The sequence below is a fragment of the Dipodomys ordii genome, unplaced genomic scaffold (genome assembly GCF_000151885.1).
Source record: "Dipodomys ordii isolate 6190 unplaced genomic scaffold, Dord_2.0 Scaffold9, whole genome shotgun sequence".
NCBI classification, from domain to species: domain Eukaryota; kingdom Metazoa; phylum Chordata; class Mammalia; order Rodentia; family Heteromyidae; genus Dipodomys; species Dipodomys ordii.
The window spans coordinates 2,972,149-2,988,225 of NW_012267225.1; the positions used below are offsets into that span (position 1 = coordinate 2,972,149).

Consider the following 16,077-nt stretch of genomic DNA (forward strand, 5'->3'; position numbering starts at 1 on the left):
GCCAGGCGGCTTTGAACTGAAACATAACCAGCAATCTTTTCCCAGGTCAGACTGGGTAAGGTTTCCAAAGCTGTGTACCACAAAGAGAGTGTCCCACGAAGAGGGCTCTGGGGGAGGAGTTGCCAGAAAGGGTGAAGGATCAGTGTGACACACAAGTCTCCGCTTCAGAGGATCTGAAGTATGTGTGCCTTCCTTCCTGAGTCTGCAGGTTTCAGCTGCTTGTGGTGGAACCAGGCAGGGATCCCGTCGATTTCATCATGGCGGGGATGGTCAGGATGATGGTGTAGGGTTCCTTCCCAGTGGGAGTGAGGCCATCTTTAAGGAGCTTCTTAACCACAGTGGAATCTCTAGATTGGAAGGGATGGACAGGATGTGGACTGGGCCATGGCAGTGTCTCCCGGACCTATTCATGCTCCTGTAAATTCTACAGAAACTTAAGAAAAGAAACATGATTAAGTTAACCTAAGGCGGGGGCTGACTTCAGTGAAATCTATCTCCCAATGCTCCCCTGGAGAGCTTCCTTGGGCCCTGACTCCCCCATGTGGCTTTTTACCCTGTTTTGTGTTGACCTGAGCACAGGCAGAGCACCTGGAGGTTGCCTGGAGTACCTGGTTGTGCAAGGCTCTGCCCAGAGCTTTGCATAAGGAAATATTACTGTCTGGCAAGATTCAGCGCCCTGCAGAGTTTTGTTCTCCACCCAATGTCTTGGCTAGATGTTGTTTTTCCTTGGAGAACGCTGGCTTGGATGGCAGGTTGGGGTTGGGAACAGTCAATAAAACATTTAGGGGGCCCCACTGGTTTTAAGGCAGGGTCTCTGGCAATGGCTGGTGGCTGTGTGATTTTCTTTTACTACTACAGTGTCTATCCCCTTTCTGATGCCATGGGCAATGTACCAGGGCGACAACTTTTAGTGACCAGATTTCCTCCAATGAGGCTAGGATTTCCAGGACTGACATAGAAGGCTTGGGCCTGTCACCATCTCTCATAAATGAGGTCTCTTCACTCAAAGGGGTCTATACTTGTCACCACTGTGTTCCCATGCTTATTTTTCCTAAATAATCCTGCCTCATTTTTCCAAAAAGAAAAAATGACTTCAGTCCCTCTATCTTAAGGGAAGGTGAGGGGTGAAGATCCATCTTCTGTAACTGCTTCGAGCTGTGTATGGGGCTCTGACCCTGCCTAGCCACAGACCTGAAGTCTTGTCCTATCTTACAAATGGGTGACATGATAAATTCAGCTGTCGGATTGCTAGGATCAGATGTCATCAGGAGCATTTATTTTTACTCCAAGCTGGAAGGGGAGCCATAGAATTAGGGAAACACAGAAACAATATAAGGAACAACAAATATCTCCCTACATATTAGTACTAAATGGTTAAAAATAGGTCAGGAGATCATTAAAGCTAAGAACAGTGTTATATTCAACATTTAACTTTTTACAACTGCACTGGTTTCTTCTTGGGCTGCAGTAAGAATGTCTAAAGGTGTCCTATTTGAAGGACAGCTTGTCTCATCACTTTTTGCCTCTGAATTTAACAAAGAGATCCCATTGGCAGCATCCTTGAAGGCTTGCTGGGTATATGGAATGGAGACGGAGGCCAGGTGATTATACTGTGGGAAAATAGACCCAGTCCACCTGTGTCATAATGCTGGCAGATTTGCAGGCTTTGTTAAAGTTGAGACTCATCTCAAATATGAGTTACAGTTGTTGAGGTACTGAGAAGGACAGTGTAAGTTCCCTTCCATCTAGGTAAAAGTTGGTCTGAAGGGGTTGAAAAGCCAGTTTTATATAGCAGGCCAGTATAACTTGTTTAGCACTGCAGTTTGTAAAAGCATTTTCCTGATGTTTGGTGAATCTCCCAATGCCTAACACAGTGCATTAATAGCTGTAAAGGTTTCCAAATAGCTTTTAATAGGGATATGATCTTAGGTCCATGCCCTATTGGGAAATTATCATTAGCCAACAAATCGCCTTTATAAAAATGTCTGCATTTGCCAAGTGCCAGTGGCTCATGCCTGTAATCCTAGCTACTCAGGAGGCTGAGATCTGAGGATTGTAGTTGGAAGACAGCCAACGCAGGAAAGTCTGTGAGACTCTTACCTACGATTAACTGCCAGGAAACCAGAAGTGGCGCTGTGGCTCAAGTGGTAGAGTGCTAGTCTTGAGCACCAAGAGCTTCAGGGACAGTGTCCAGGCCCAGAGTTCAAGCCCCAGAACCAACAACAACAACAACAAAAGTCTGCATGGGCATGTAATACCAAGAAAACATACTATAATTTGTACAGATATTAAGAGTAGCGTTTTGACCTACTAACACCTCAGCCTTACCCTCTTTCCCTAGTGTGTGGAGCTAAACCTGTGTTCTACAGAAGCAAAGCAAACTATCTAGGGGAACAACCAGGGGGCAATCAAGGGCCAGTTACAGGGGCAAAACTTTAAACAACATGACACATCTGTAGTTCAAAGAATGACCCATTTCAACTCTAGGGTTTTCACAGCTAAGTGAAAAGTCCTCATATCTATTTTTTAATATTTTTATTGTGAGAATACTGTACAGAGGAGGGGTTGCAGTTATATGAGCAACTATCATCTATTAAGATACCAGTGTGGTGGTGAGGACAAGACAATGTTACTTAGACCCAGAATCCCTATTTCAAAACCACATGGGAGGCCTTAGTTGGGAGGATCAGGTTCCAGACTAGCCCTGGTTGAAAAGTCTGCAAGAATCCATCTGAACAGAGGGAAGCTGGACATGTCTGTCAGCCCAGCAACTAAAAGAAGCCGAAAACTGTTATCTCAGTCCAGCCAATACCGAGGCAAGAAGTTAGATCCTATTAAAAAACAACCAGTGAACTTAAACTGTAACAAAATGAATGGCAACTATGTTGTATGTAAGTGAGGTCAAGGGGAAGGGAAGACAAAGAAAGAGAAAAAGAGTAGGTCAATAAGTTATAATATTTGGTGTGTTGCGGGCTGTTGGTGACTCATGCTTGTAATCCTAGATATTCAGGAGGCTGAGATCTAAGGATCAAGATTTGATGCCAGCCCAGGCAAGAAAGTCCATGAGACTCTTACCTTCAATTGCTTACCCAAAATGTTTAGCCAGAAATGGAGCTGTGACTCAAGTAGTAGAGCTCTAGCCTTGAGCAAAAAAGCTAAACAACAGCCCAAGGCCCCTAATTCAAGCCTCAGAATTGGCACCTCCCTTCCTACCCTCCCCCCAAAGATTCAATGTGCCTCTATGCAAATGGAGCCAGATAATTTGAAAGAATGAATGAGATTGGGGCAGATGGAGGAGGGGAAATAATGGTTTTTGTTTTTTTTTTGTTTTTGTTTTTGGTCAGTCATAGGTCTTGAACTCTGGGCCTGGGCACTGTCCCTCAGTTCTTCAGCTCAAGGTTAGCACTCTACTACTTGAGCCATAGTGTCACTTCCGTCTTTTTCTGCTTATGTGGTGCTGAGGAATCGAACCCAGGGCCTCATGCATGCAAGGCAAGCACTCTACCACTGAGCCACCTTCCCAGCCCCTAAGGAGAGGGAATAATGGAAGGGATGATGTTACTCAAGATGCATTATATTCATAAACTGACATGTTGAAAGGAAACTCCTTAAAGAGAACTTTCGAGCAAAAATTATTACAAAAAATTACAAAAAGCTACAACTTTTTGTAATAATAATAATGATGATAAATAATAATAACCATGGCTGAGGAATGACTCAGTGATATAGCACTAAATGAGTCTGTGAGTTCAAACCCCAGTACCAGCACCAGAAAATAAAATGGACTTCTGTAGAAAAAGAACTAAGCAACCCAAAGACAGCAATGGGAAGAGAGGAATGAAGGAAAGAGGGAACAGCCTATACTAAGCAAAAGGAAAGAAATGTAAACATCACCTGATGTGGAAGAAATACAATTTGACAATACAATTATTGTCAAAGCTCATAGAATTCACAAATGTTATAGACCATGATAATGACAATTTGCCTTGTGAAGGTTAAAATGTGTTTGTGACTTTAACTGTCTCACTATTCCACAAACTGTGAAATATGTAAAATTTATGTACTCACCTAATCTCAATTAAAAAAAAGAAAAGTGAGAGAAGGGTTGGGTTAGGATGGGTGACAATGTTGTCAGACACTTTGTATTCATATACTGTTTTGTAGAATGGGAACTTCTTTGTACAACTACTTAAAGATAATAATAATAAAAATATGTAAAAAAAATGGACTTCTGTGTCTGCTGTCACATTGGGCCCGCTTACTTTTAACGTGGACTCAAACTTGAGTACTTCAACAACAGACAGGTGTTCCGAGGTGATCCACATGCAGACAAACTCTCCTCTGCATCCTGTAGTTTTGAGCAGCCTTTTGTTGTTACTATTTAACCTGAATATCTTTCAAGAACCTTGAATTTAGTGACTGCTGCAGTGCAACCCCGTTCTCCCAATTGAGGTGACTTAGACAGGGAAACTTCTCAGGCATTTCCCATGGATGCTAAGGTTGGCAGGTCCTAGTTTAAAAGAGTTCTTAATTCCAGTTCCTGGGCAGAAAAACAAAACCAGATGTTATCAACCTTATTGGTAGCTGGAGAATTTTGTTAGTTCAACCTATGGCTCTAATTATTTACCAGATCTCTCAAAATAGGTTTCCACAATATAGATGGACTATGAATAAGAAATAAAACCTCTTCTGCAAAACGTTACAGTTTTATTGTCATGATGTTCATAAAAGAATGTAAACTACATCTCCTGTTCTTCTCTCTCTCTATGAAATCTTGTTTCTTTTTTTTTCTCCTCCTACTTGCACGTGACCAGTCAACCTTTGGACAGATATTTATTAAGTGTCCCATCTGTTTGCCTCATAATCTGTGGCCAGAAGAAACAATCTGTGTCTGCTGGGACAAAAGGAAGGCTATGGATCACAAATACCAGCGTGTGGCCCTCAATGATGGGCATTTCATGCCTGTCCTGGGATTTGGCACAGTTGTACCTGAGAAGGTAACAGTATTGCTTTTTTGTGTAAGAAAATAAGTGGAGGATATCAGTAAAAGCTGACCTGAATTTCAAGTCTGTGTTCCTGGGTGATTTTCAGGACACACTTTCCAGTCTGTGTCTCCAGGCTTAAAGAAGAAAGTCATAGATTGCTGTGCACTGTGGTGTGGCCTTAGGACACTCACTGAATGTTTTGGGCTCTCTCTTCTCCTTTAGCTCCCAGTCTGTTTCATTGCCTGGTGTCAGAGATGCTACTTAGCAGTCAAGAGTGTTGCTGTCTTCTCTTGGTAGAATTGGGTGGCAATGGGATTGGTTCCTTGGTTTATTTCTGTAATTTAAGAACTCTTTGACTATTGTGTTCAGCTCAGAGCGACAGAAATGGCTGGTCCTTGGCTAAATGAGATCTTCTCTTCATGGTTCTTACTTCTGGTAACTTTCCATGACAGGAAAGTATAAGATTATTATTTGGGAGAGGTAAACTGCAATAGAATTTAGAAGCAAGTCTGAATTCTGGATCTGGGTTCATAAACATTGACTATGAATCAAAATGACAGAAGTGGGTTTCTGTATCCACTGTGTGAGGTCTCTAAATATCAGCAAGTAAATGTTTCAATAGACTGGAAAATATTTTCATTCCAGTAGTGTCCTTAGATTGCTCATTATGCAATAAGGGCTAATTAAAACTTCAGTGAGTCTCATTTTTCTCATACAGAAGACACAGAAAGAACATCCATTGAGGCATTTTGAAGATCTCTTGTAGGTGTTTTTTACTTCATTTTGCAAACTGGCACAAAGGGAGGCATGGAAGGATCAAGGACACACTGCATCTGTAGCCATTACAATCACAATCTTTCCTAAAGTAGGTGGGTTTTATTATTCTGAAAGAGTACCTACTTCACAAAGCCTTTTCAGGATGAACTCATAGATCCTTTTCAGGATTGTGTTTGATTTCTTACGTAAACATTTTTGTGAAGATAGTAAGCTTTATAAAAAAAATTATACTTTTCTTCCAGACCACTACAATAAAACAACTATTGCAACAAAGTGAATCATTTGAGTATTTGGTTTTCAATACCTTTAAAAGGTGGTGTGTTTATGTCAGAGGCCAGTGACTCATGACTTGTAATCCTAGCTGTGTAGGAGGCTGAGATCTGAGGATCTTAGTTCAAAGCTACCTAGGGCAGGAAAGTCTGTGAGAATATTATCTCTAACTAAGCAAAGTTGGAAGTGGAACCATGGCTCAAGAGGCAGAGCACTAATCTTGAACAAAAAAGCTCAGGGACAGCACTCCGAGTTCAAGCCCCAGAACCAGCACACACATACACACTCTCTGTCTTGCACACACACTTTGTATTTATAATGCTACAGAATAGTAAGGATGCATACCATTTTTTCCTCCTCACCCTTTTATCTAGCCTTAGCTGCTCCCAACCTCCCCTCATCTCTCTCCTTCCTTCCCTTCCCTTTTCCTCCCTTCCTTCCTGTCTCTTCCTGTCTGTCTCGCTTTTACTCTGTCTCTCTGTGTATGTGTGTGTTCATGCATCAGAATGTTAAGTTGCACATCTTAGGCATTTTTAACTTATAGAAAATAATACCATGTCTATTATACATAAATGAAACACAATAAAAATGAGGTATGCCTATATCCCTGTGGTATATTTATATACTCCTTGCAATTCAGTAAGAGTGGTTTTATAAAAGAGTTGTTTTTAATAGTGGTTATGGTAATTTAATAGTAAGAGTTAATTTAACAGCACTGATTATATCTAGAAGACTTAGTTTAAGGAATGTGCTCATTTTCAAATTGATACCTCTTGGAAACTGAGTATTTCGTTTCTTACCACATCCTGACTGATAAAGAAGATAACAGTATCTTAACTATTGTCCAAATATTAGGGTTTATGTAGATCTGATTTTCTTTGTAGACTGTAATTTTTTGTGTGTGGTATTGGAAAATGTGTATTAAATCAGCCACTCAGGTGAAACTAGAAATGTAGTCTCTAAACAGCTTCTGTTGTAGATGGTCATTTTTATTTCTTCCTCAGAAATTGATTGTTGTGGGGTTTATAGCACTGAATTGAATGGGACAGCAGAAGGATCATTATACTTTGTACTGGATTTCCTCTATACTAGATTTCCTCTGTGCACCCCCTCCCCCAGGGTCCCTGTTTTCTGCAATGATTTTACTTTGTATCCTCTCTATATAAATGACAGCCATGGCTATAACTGTACAATTAGTCTGGTGAGTCTTTCCAGAAAATACATGGGTGATATCCAATACCAGTGATAAACTAAAAGATAGATCAGGACTGCAAGTGCTCATGGGATGTCCGTGAACTAACCCAAGACATAAGAAAAAAATCTTGTCTATCTTGAAATATCTCTCACCACATAGTTACCCAAATACTACTTTTGGTTATTTTTCTAGGTTCCTATGAGTGAAGCCCTGAAAGCCACAAAACTTGCTATAGATGCTGGGTTTCGTCATATTGATTCTGCTTATTTGTATCAAGTAGAAGAGGAGGTAGGATTAGCCATTAGAAGTAAGATTGCAGATGGCACTGTGAAGAGAGAGGATATGTTCTATACTACAAAGGTATTGTTTACATGATATACTATTGCATATTTATTATTATATTTATATTATTATGTTGCACTATATTATATATTATTATATTTCACTTATATATTATATTTATTATATTCTAATTATTTATTTGTTATATTTATTTTACTTATTGTTATTGTATAGAAATAAAAATTGATGCGTTGTATTCATAAACTTTGTTGAGTGGCAACTCCTTTGTACAACTATTTAGAGATAATAAAAATAGCAACTCCTTTCACAATTATTTAAATAAATAAACATTAAAAAATGGCACTATGCAATTGGATGAATAGCTGCTCAGTAAATTATAACTAGCACACTTTTGTTGCACACATTTGTATATTAAAATTATGGTCAGCTGGGTGCCAGTGGCTCATACCTGTAATCCTAGTTACTCAGGAGGCTGAGATCTGAGGATCACGGCTCAAAGCCAGCCCAGGTGGAAAAGTCCATGAGACTCTGATCTCCAATAAACCAGTAGAAAACCAGAAGTGGTGCGATGGCTCGAGGTAGAGCACTTGCCTTGAGCTGAAGAGCTCAGGGACAACACCCAGGCCCAGAGTTCAAGCCCCACGACTGACAAAAAAAAAAAAAATTAGGCGGGGGTGGGGGTGGGGAGTGTAGTTGAAGAAGAGATGGGAGGGAAGGGATGGTAGGGGGAAAACAAAGGAGGAGGCAACAATACTTGATAAGAAATGTGCTCATTACCTTGCTCATGTAACTGTAACCCCTCCTCTGCACAATATTTTCACAATAAAAACACATATATATATATAAACTATGGTCAAATATTAATAAAGATGATGTCATTGTTAATAGTGTCTACATTTCTGACTTCAATGTGAAATTACTGTTCTGAATTTAGATTGAATAAAGTATCATGAGTGATAAAATCAGACATAACTGGTCAGGTTATGGCTTTTCTTATCTCCTTGATCATTTTCTAAAATCTCTTATTCTGAGTTTTAATTTTTACATTGTCAATAAGAGAGAGTAATATAAGAGAGGTCTTTGTATATAGAATGATATAGCAAAAGTTATTTCAATATTGTTTCGGACATATTAACATATTCTAAAGTTTTTCTCTTTAAATTAAGTATCCAAAAGGAATACTAATTTTGCTCATTTAGTTGAATGGATTAGAAATTTGGACAAAGCTTGTCTACTCTATAAATTCAGCCAAGCATAGTTCAGATGAGAATTATTAAAAATAAATAAAAATTAAAAAAAAGAATTATTACTTTAAAATTTTTTCTCTTAAGTAACTTCATTTTGAGTTCAATAAATGGACTGGCAAAACCCAAACGTAATAAAATTTGTATGTATGAGACAGATTCTCATACAAAGAAGAAAGTGGATTGCTGCTGTGGTTTCTAGTGACCTATCCAGTAGAAAATGTTTCTGTATTGATTGAGTCAAACAAACAGAATTGGTTAAATATTAATGTTGCACATTGTATTGTTAACCTTTGTAGCTGTGGCCTACTTTCAGTCGTCCGGAGTTGGTCCGATTGTCCTTGGAACTGTCATTAAAAAAGCTTCAATTGGACTACGTTGACCTTTTTATCATCCACTTCCCAATGCCTTTGCAGGTAAACTGTTTGTGTGCTCAAAATGATTTTCTAAGTGATGTCAACACATTCCTCAGTTCCTTGGATGGCTGAATTCCTACTTTCTCCAGTGGATTCATAAACTATTATGCTGAAGAAAATTCTATATAGTAATTCTTGATTCCCTTTCATTGAGTGATTTTCTAAATGACTCATTTTTGTTTTATTTCTTGTTTCTTTACTCTAAGAGAAAAGAGTTTAACAACATCAAACTTTCGGCCTCAGGAACTTGAAAATATACAATAGCCACAGTCTTCATATTCACTCTTTCCTTAGCCTTTCAGTAATGATGACAGGCATAGGTTCTCGAGTCTGTGGAGATCAATAAAACTACCATATACAGCCCAGCACCAATGGCTCATGCCTGTAACCCTCGCTACTCAGGAGGCAGAGGTCTGAGGATCACAGTTAGAAGCTAGTCCAGGCAAGAAAGTCCATAAGATTCTTATTTCTAATAAACTATGCAGAAAAAGCTGGAAGTGGTACTATGGCTCAAGTGGCAGAGAGCTAGCCTTGAGCACAAAGCCCCGAATTCAAGACCCAGGATCAGTCAAACAAAACAAAACAAAACTAAACTACCATAGGTATGCTGACTCCATCATCTCTTGTAATGGGGTTCTTAGATGTCACTTAGCCATGAACTATATTATGTAGAATATTTGATGTAAAGTTATGGAAAACTACATTGTCAGCTTGTGTGATAAGGTTATTGAATTACATAAGAAATCTAAGCTATGGTTAGATTGAAAGATGAGGTACTGTCATCCTTAGAAATGGGTTTCTCTGCCCTTCAGTGCTGCATTCCAACAGATGTATGCATTCTTGTCTCATCATTTGCTATTGGTAGAAAACATGACCTTGGTTAGTAAAACAAAAATCACTCTGAGTTTCCAGCATCTCCTTTATTGGTGAAGAAATGTGGACTGGACCTGTTTGATTCATACATGTGTCTTTGGGCCCTCATATGTCCAAGGGGAAAAAGAACTGGTTTGGCTTAGGTCATGAGCATAATCCATTCTTTTTTTTTTTTTTTTGGGTCTGGTTGTGGGGCCTGAACTCTGGGCCTGGGCGCTGTCCCTCAGCTCTTCAGCTCAAGGCTAGCACTCTACTACTTGAGCCATAGCACCACTTCCAGCTTTTTTCTTTTTGCTTATGTGGTGCTGAGGAATCGAACCCAGGGCCTCATGCATGCAAGGCAAGTACTCTACCACTGAGCCACCTTCCCAGCCCCATAATCCATTCTTGCTGGATGTCAAGGCCATGTATTTATTGTCTTTACCAACAAGAGAGGAATTTTCCCGCCACCCCCTCCCCCCAGGAAAATATAGGGACTGACAAAAGTAACATAAGTTAAATTAGATGTCGTTGGAAAATCATGTCATTGGAAACCAGTATTAAACATATAAAAGAGTAAATCTTATCTATGAAGGCTATTTCTGCTATTTCAAATAGAAAATATTCTGCAAATATAAATATCTAAGAGTTATTTACCTATTCCAGGAGTGTTTAATGGCCCAGTCTGAAATTACTTGGCCATGTGACTAATCGTAGCAGTATGTTTGATGAAATCTCTAAAACAAATACCTCTGTTCCAGCCTGGAGACCAAGTTGTGCCACGTGATGAAAATGGAAAACTATTATTTGAAACTGTGGATCTCTGTGATACATGGGAGGTGAGTCCTTGGAGAGCTTTGGGAAAGGAATTTGGCTCTGATTTCACCTATGAGCATGGGATTTTTTTTTCAGAGCTGAATCTAGAAAATTGTACCTCTCAAGGGGTGTTTTGGTGGAGTGGTAGAGAGAAAGAACTCATTACTGGAGACTCTCCTGCTTTCTAAATAGAACACCAAGAATTCTTTCTTACAGTCACTATCTCCTTTGATTATTTTCTTGACAATTTCTCTTCTTTTAGATAATCTACATCAATTGCTTCCTTTGAGCACTTCTTGGAATATACATTGATTTGAAGATAGCTGTACAAGCAATTCTTCGATTTTCTTTCTGCAGGCCATGGAGAAGTGTAAGGATTTAGGGTTGGCCAAGTCCATTGGGGTATCCAACTTTAACCGCAGGCAGCTGGAGAGGATCCTGAACAAACCAGGGCTCAAGTACAAGCCTGTCTGCAACCAGGTGAGTACCCTTCACCTCATCTCCTTATGCTCTTCCTTCCTTCCTTTCTTTCCACACTGCTGCCATGGGTCTAAGACCAGCACACACATATAAAAATAGATGACTACTTTAAGATTTCACTTTAAATTTCATGGCACAGTTTCTTTTAATTTAATGTATTGGATTTTGACATTTGCCTTTCATATTAATAGGAAGACTTCATATTATCAGATAACTTTTTGTCTTGTCCATCTCCAGGTAGAATGCCATCCTTACCTTAACCAGAGCAAAATGCTGGATTTCTGCAAGTCAAAAGACATTGCTCTGGTTGCCTATTGCTGCCTGGGAACATCTCGAGATTCACGATGGTAATAAAGACAATAGGGAGTTCATAGAACCTGCCCTTGTTCATGGAGCATTTTCAGTCCTGCAATACTCAAGGTTTCTGAACTTGGTTAGGGAGAGAGGAGAATTTACATGTCTGGTCTGGGGAGAACAGCTGAGGGTCTAGCATGGACTCCACAGTCTGTTTTGGCAAGTCCTTTGAACCATAGGCATACACTACTTCTGGAATCCAGCACTCGTGTCTCTCCTTCCAGGGTAGACCAGAGCTCCCCATTTCTCTTGGATGATCCAGTTCTTGGTGCCATTGCAAAAAAGCACAAGCGAACTCCAGCACTGGTTGCCCTTCGCTACCAGCTACAACGTGGGATTGTGGTCCTAGCCAAGAGTTTCAACGAAAAGCGAATCAGAGAGAACATGCAGGTGATGAGGGATGCGCAGGCATCATGGATTCTATGTAATAACTGGAACATTTGTGCTTCATTGTGAGATCTCAGGACACGTGTGCTGAACCGACTGCTTTGTTACTGTTGACACATGTGTGGTACAAGGTTGTTTTCTTTTTTTTTAACCGTGCTTTTTTTCTACCAGAGTGACAGGAAAGACAACAGGGTTGGATAGAATCAGGACAGGACAGAAAATAGAGATTTTGATGTGAGCATAATTCAGCAATATTCTCTGTAACCCTATGCAACTAACAATTTATCTTTTCTTTTATGAAATTGGAGAATTGGATTTTATAGTTTTATTTTTAATTTCCCCGAATACACCTATTATTTCATATTCATAAACTTACTTTCATGTACTCATTCAAGTCTATGCCTAATTATACAGGTTCAACTGTCTTATTGTTAAACATGAGACAATTATTAAACCATTTTAGGTAGCTATCTAGAAAACCACACCTACCGCTTGCTTGCTTAAGGCTGTAACATAGTAGTTTAACTGAAAAATTATTTGTGAGTCAGTTGCTGGTGGCTCACACCTGTAATCCTAGCCACTCAGGAGGCTGAGATCTGGAGGATTATAGTTTGAAGCCTGTCTATGCAGAAACGTCTATGAGACTCCAACTCAGTGGGCTGGAGGAGTGGCTCAAGTGGTAGAGTGCTGCTCAGAAAGTAAGCTGGGTAAGTGTGAGGCCTGAGTTTAAACCCTACCATCTCCAGTCTGTACTCATGAAAGTTATGAGTAACAATGAGTATATGCATTTATTTGAATATTTCTTTTATTCTGGCGTGGACTCCCACTTATCTGCAGTCCACTCTCTCATGAATCTGCAAGAAAATGAAGCCATCAGTTTCAGGTTGCTAACTGGATAATGCCAATAGTAGAACAACCAGTGGAAGACCAAATGAGGTCTCTTCCATGTATCTATATCTCCATCTCCATCTATATCTATCAGTCTGTCTGTCTGTGTCTCTGTCAGTCTATTCTTCAGCCAACTAGTCCAGGCTTCATCTCATTTCATGGCTTATTCCCACTACATGGACTTAAATAATCTTCCTCTATCTAAGCTCCAGATTTGTACAGCATTGATTCTGACAAATTATATTTGAGAAAAATGCAAGTTATAGGCCAGACTAGAGTTTGGGGATAATAGAGACCACTATTTAAAAGAATAAGGGGCCATGTGCTGGTGGCTCATGCCTGTAATCCTGGCCATTCAGGAGTCTGAGATCTGAGAATTGTTGTTTGAAGCTAGCCTGGGCAGGAAAATCAGTGAGACTCTCATCACCAATTAACCACCAGAGGACCAGAAGTAGTGTTATGGCTCAAAGTGGTAGAGAGCTAGCCTTGAGCAAAAGGAGCTCAAGGACAGCATCCAAACCCCAAGTTCAAGCCCCAGTTCAAAAAGAGAGGCTATGGATAATGGATATAGGCAATTGTGAAATACTGGGGAATATATTTTATCTAGTCAACTATAGTTGTCTATTCTCAATACAAATTTTTAAAAAGGCTCACATCTGGTTAGAGTAGGCTTGTATGAACAAATTTCAACTAAGTGTAATGAAATTCTTCATACCTTTCTTTATGAGTACTTCACAAATCACGTCTTGGAAGCATACACTAGTTATACTAGTTTACTCTTTGACTCTGCACAAGTGTTATGGTGTTTTTTTCTAATGTAGTTGGAAGTGTTTTTTGGGGGGGGCAATTCTATGTGTAATTTTGTCAATTACATGTGTAATTCTGCCGGAATATATAAATATCACACTCACAGTCATTAAAGTTCACTATGCCTATATTTGAATAATTTCAGCCCTGCATCTTCTCTAGTTGGAGAGCTCCTTTTTCTGTAGTATAATGCAGTTTCATTATTCTGGATTTCTCTTACTTTTTTTTACAGGGTATTTTTGTTGTTGTTAACAATGTGAGTGCTTTTCTTGGTATCTTCACAAACCTTTGGAACCTTTTTATCTCTTATATTTTGCCTCTGCACTACTTGGGATTCCTCAGATTGCCAACATATAGTATGAAAATAAAAAATTCTGTTTCTGCAACAGGTGTTTGATTTCCAGTTGACACCAGAGGATATGAAAGTTATAGATGGTCTCAACAGAAATTTCCGATACAATACTGCCTCTTTGTAAGTAATCTTGTTAAAGATATTGCCTCAACTTATATTGAGAAAGAATACAACATATGTGTTATAAGTTGTCTCAATATGTGGAAGACAGAGGATGGTTTGGGTTAGGGATAAGACGGGAACTTTTGGGAATTCTCTTCCCAGACTTTATTCAGAAACTTTCTTCTGTGAGTGGAAGCAGAGAAAGCTAGGACTTTCTCACATGCCCTTTTTCACTTTTCATTCCATGGAACTTTCTAGATCACCCAATATCCATGCTGAAACTACACTTCTGAGGAGGTATCTTCATTCTATACAGGTTTGTCTATTCCCAACAGAGCTTAACTGTGTCTAAAAGGAAGCTTATGCCATATTCTTCTTGTCTCTCAATTATCAGATTAAGGATATCTCCATTATCCTTGTGATTCAAATTAGAAAGCATCATGTATTCTCCATGGAACTGTTTGTGCTACGTTTGTCTAGGGAACAGCTGATCTTAGCATGGTCAATAGGAAGAGCTCATTTCAGCTTCTGAAATATGGAGAGCTCAACACAGAGAACAGACAAAGTTTTTGGTCCCAGAGATAAAAATACAGAGGACAGAGCTTGGAGTCCAGCTTCCATTGAGGGAAAGAATTTACAGACAACAGTCCTCACTCTTCCTCCTGTAACTCTGAAGTCATAGCAACCAAGAAAGGATGTACATTACAAAGGAGTGTATACAAGAGAATCAATTCCTTCTGTTTGTGTGAATTAAAATTCATAGTAGAAAGAAATGACATAATAAATAAAGAACTCATTTTATCACCTTATAAATGGAATCATCAAGCTCACAATATGCATTGTTTCAATTTTAGTTTGGCTGATCACCCAGATTTTCCTTTTCATGATGAATATTAATGTGAAGACCTTTGTGGAGATTTCAGAAGCCCCTCTTACGCATGGTGATGCTCGAGATACAGCCAGTGGATGTACTAGTGCTTGTTAGTCCATGAAATCTGCCCCCTCACACTCAGCTGGAGGTCTGGAAGGGAAGACACTAAATTCTTGTTACATTCTGAAAAATAAAATGTTTTTTTTTAAAAAATCCCTGAAGAATCTTATGCAGTACTGCCTCCATTATTTGAATGTTTTGTTTCATTCTGATTCCTTAGACCCCAAAAACTAGTTTTGCCTAGAAGTAATGGGCAGAGAGTGGAGGTGAAAAATAGTCACTTTGTAGATCTAAGGCAGGAGTAGGAACTTGTTAGTCCAATGAGCTCCCTTCCCATGGCTTAGCATGCTCCCTTCCTAGGCAATACTAGGCTTATGTAGTAAAGGAAGTATATAATCAGCCTCCAACCCCCCTTAACCTTGGGATGGCATTTCTCTGGGGCAGCTACTACCATGTAAGGCAGCCAGATCCCATTAGAGTGACCTTCAGGTCTGGGCAGCTGCAGCCTCTTATCTATTTGGGCAGCAGCCATAAATCTAGTGAACCCATAATGCTCCTCACATCCACATCTTAGGCCCTTCTAGCCCATCCTAGATCTCCTAGGTTATACAGGTCACCTCAGACAATAGTTGGCACTTCTTCTCTTCTGTGGGAAGGGATCTTGCCCATCTCTTTGTTGACAATAAACCTTTTCTTTGATCTTTGTACCTGGATGTCTGCGTGGTTTCCTGGAACTGTGGTTAGAGAACATTTATCAGCCAGTGTTTTTCATGCCTCCCCCTTGCTGTGTAGGGACCAAGTCCACTTTCCTTGGTGGTCTTGAGTTCACAGCTAAGGCATTGCCCTCTTGATCTTTGCAACCAAGATCAGAAAGCCAACATTTTCTCCCAGTGGTCTTTTTTTCCCCATCTTTCTTTC

The 16,077-nt window shown here is 39.6% G+C and overlaps 1 protein-coding gene across 2 annotated transcripts in view; it reads left to right on the plus strand.

Annotated features, from left to right (window-relative positions):
• The first annotated feature begins 4,869 nt into the window (after positions 1–4,869).
• LOC105980410 (aldo-keto reductase family 1 member C4-like) overlaps positions 4,870–16,077 on the plus strand; it is a 293,440-nt gene continuing 282,232 nt past the window's right edge. The window contains exons 1-9 of one of the 2 annotated variants that reach the window (XM_013009250.1): positions 4,870–4,997; positions 7,420–7,587; positions 9,074–9,190; positions 10,804–10,881; positions 11,216–11,338; positions 11,576–11,685; positions 11,917–12,082; positions 14,164–14,246; positions 15,083–15,317. In XM_013009250.1, the coding sequence (XP_012864704.1) occupies positions 4,914–4,997; positions 7,420–7,587; positions 9,074–9,190; positions 10,804–10,881; positions 11,216–11,338; positions 11,576–11,685; positions 11,917–12,082; positions 14,164–14,246; positions 15,083–15,125 (972 nt within the window). In that variant the 5' untranslated portion in view covers positions 4,870–4,913 and the 3' untranslated portion in view covers positions 15,126–15,317. Of the gene's footprint in view, positions 4,998–7,419; positions 7,588–9,073; positions 9,191–10,803; positions 10,882–11,215; positions 11,339–11,575; positions 11,686–11,916; positions 12,083–14,163; positions 14,247–15,082; positions 15,318–16,077 lie in introns of those variants that run through there. The other variant, XM_013009251.1, reaches the window with a different exon arrangement.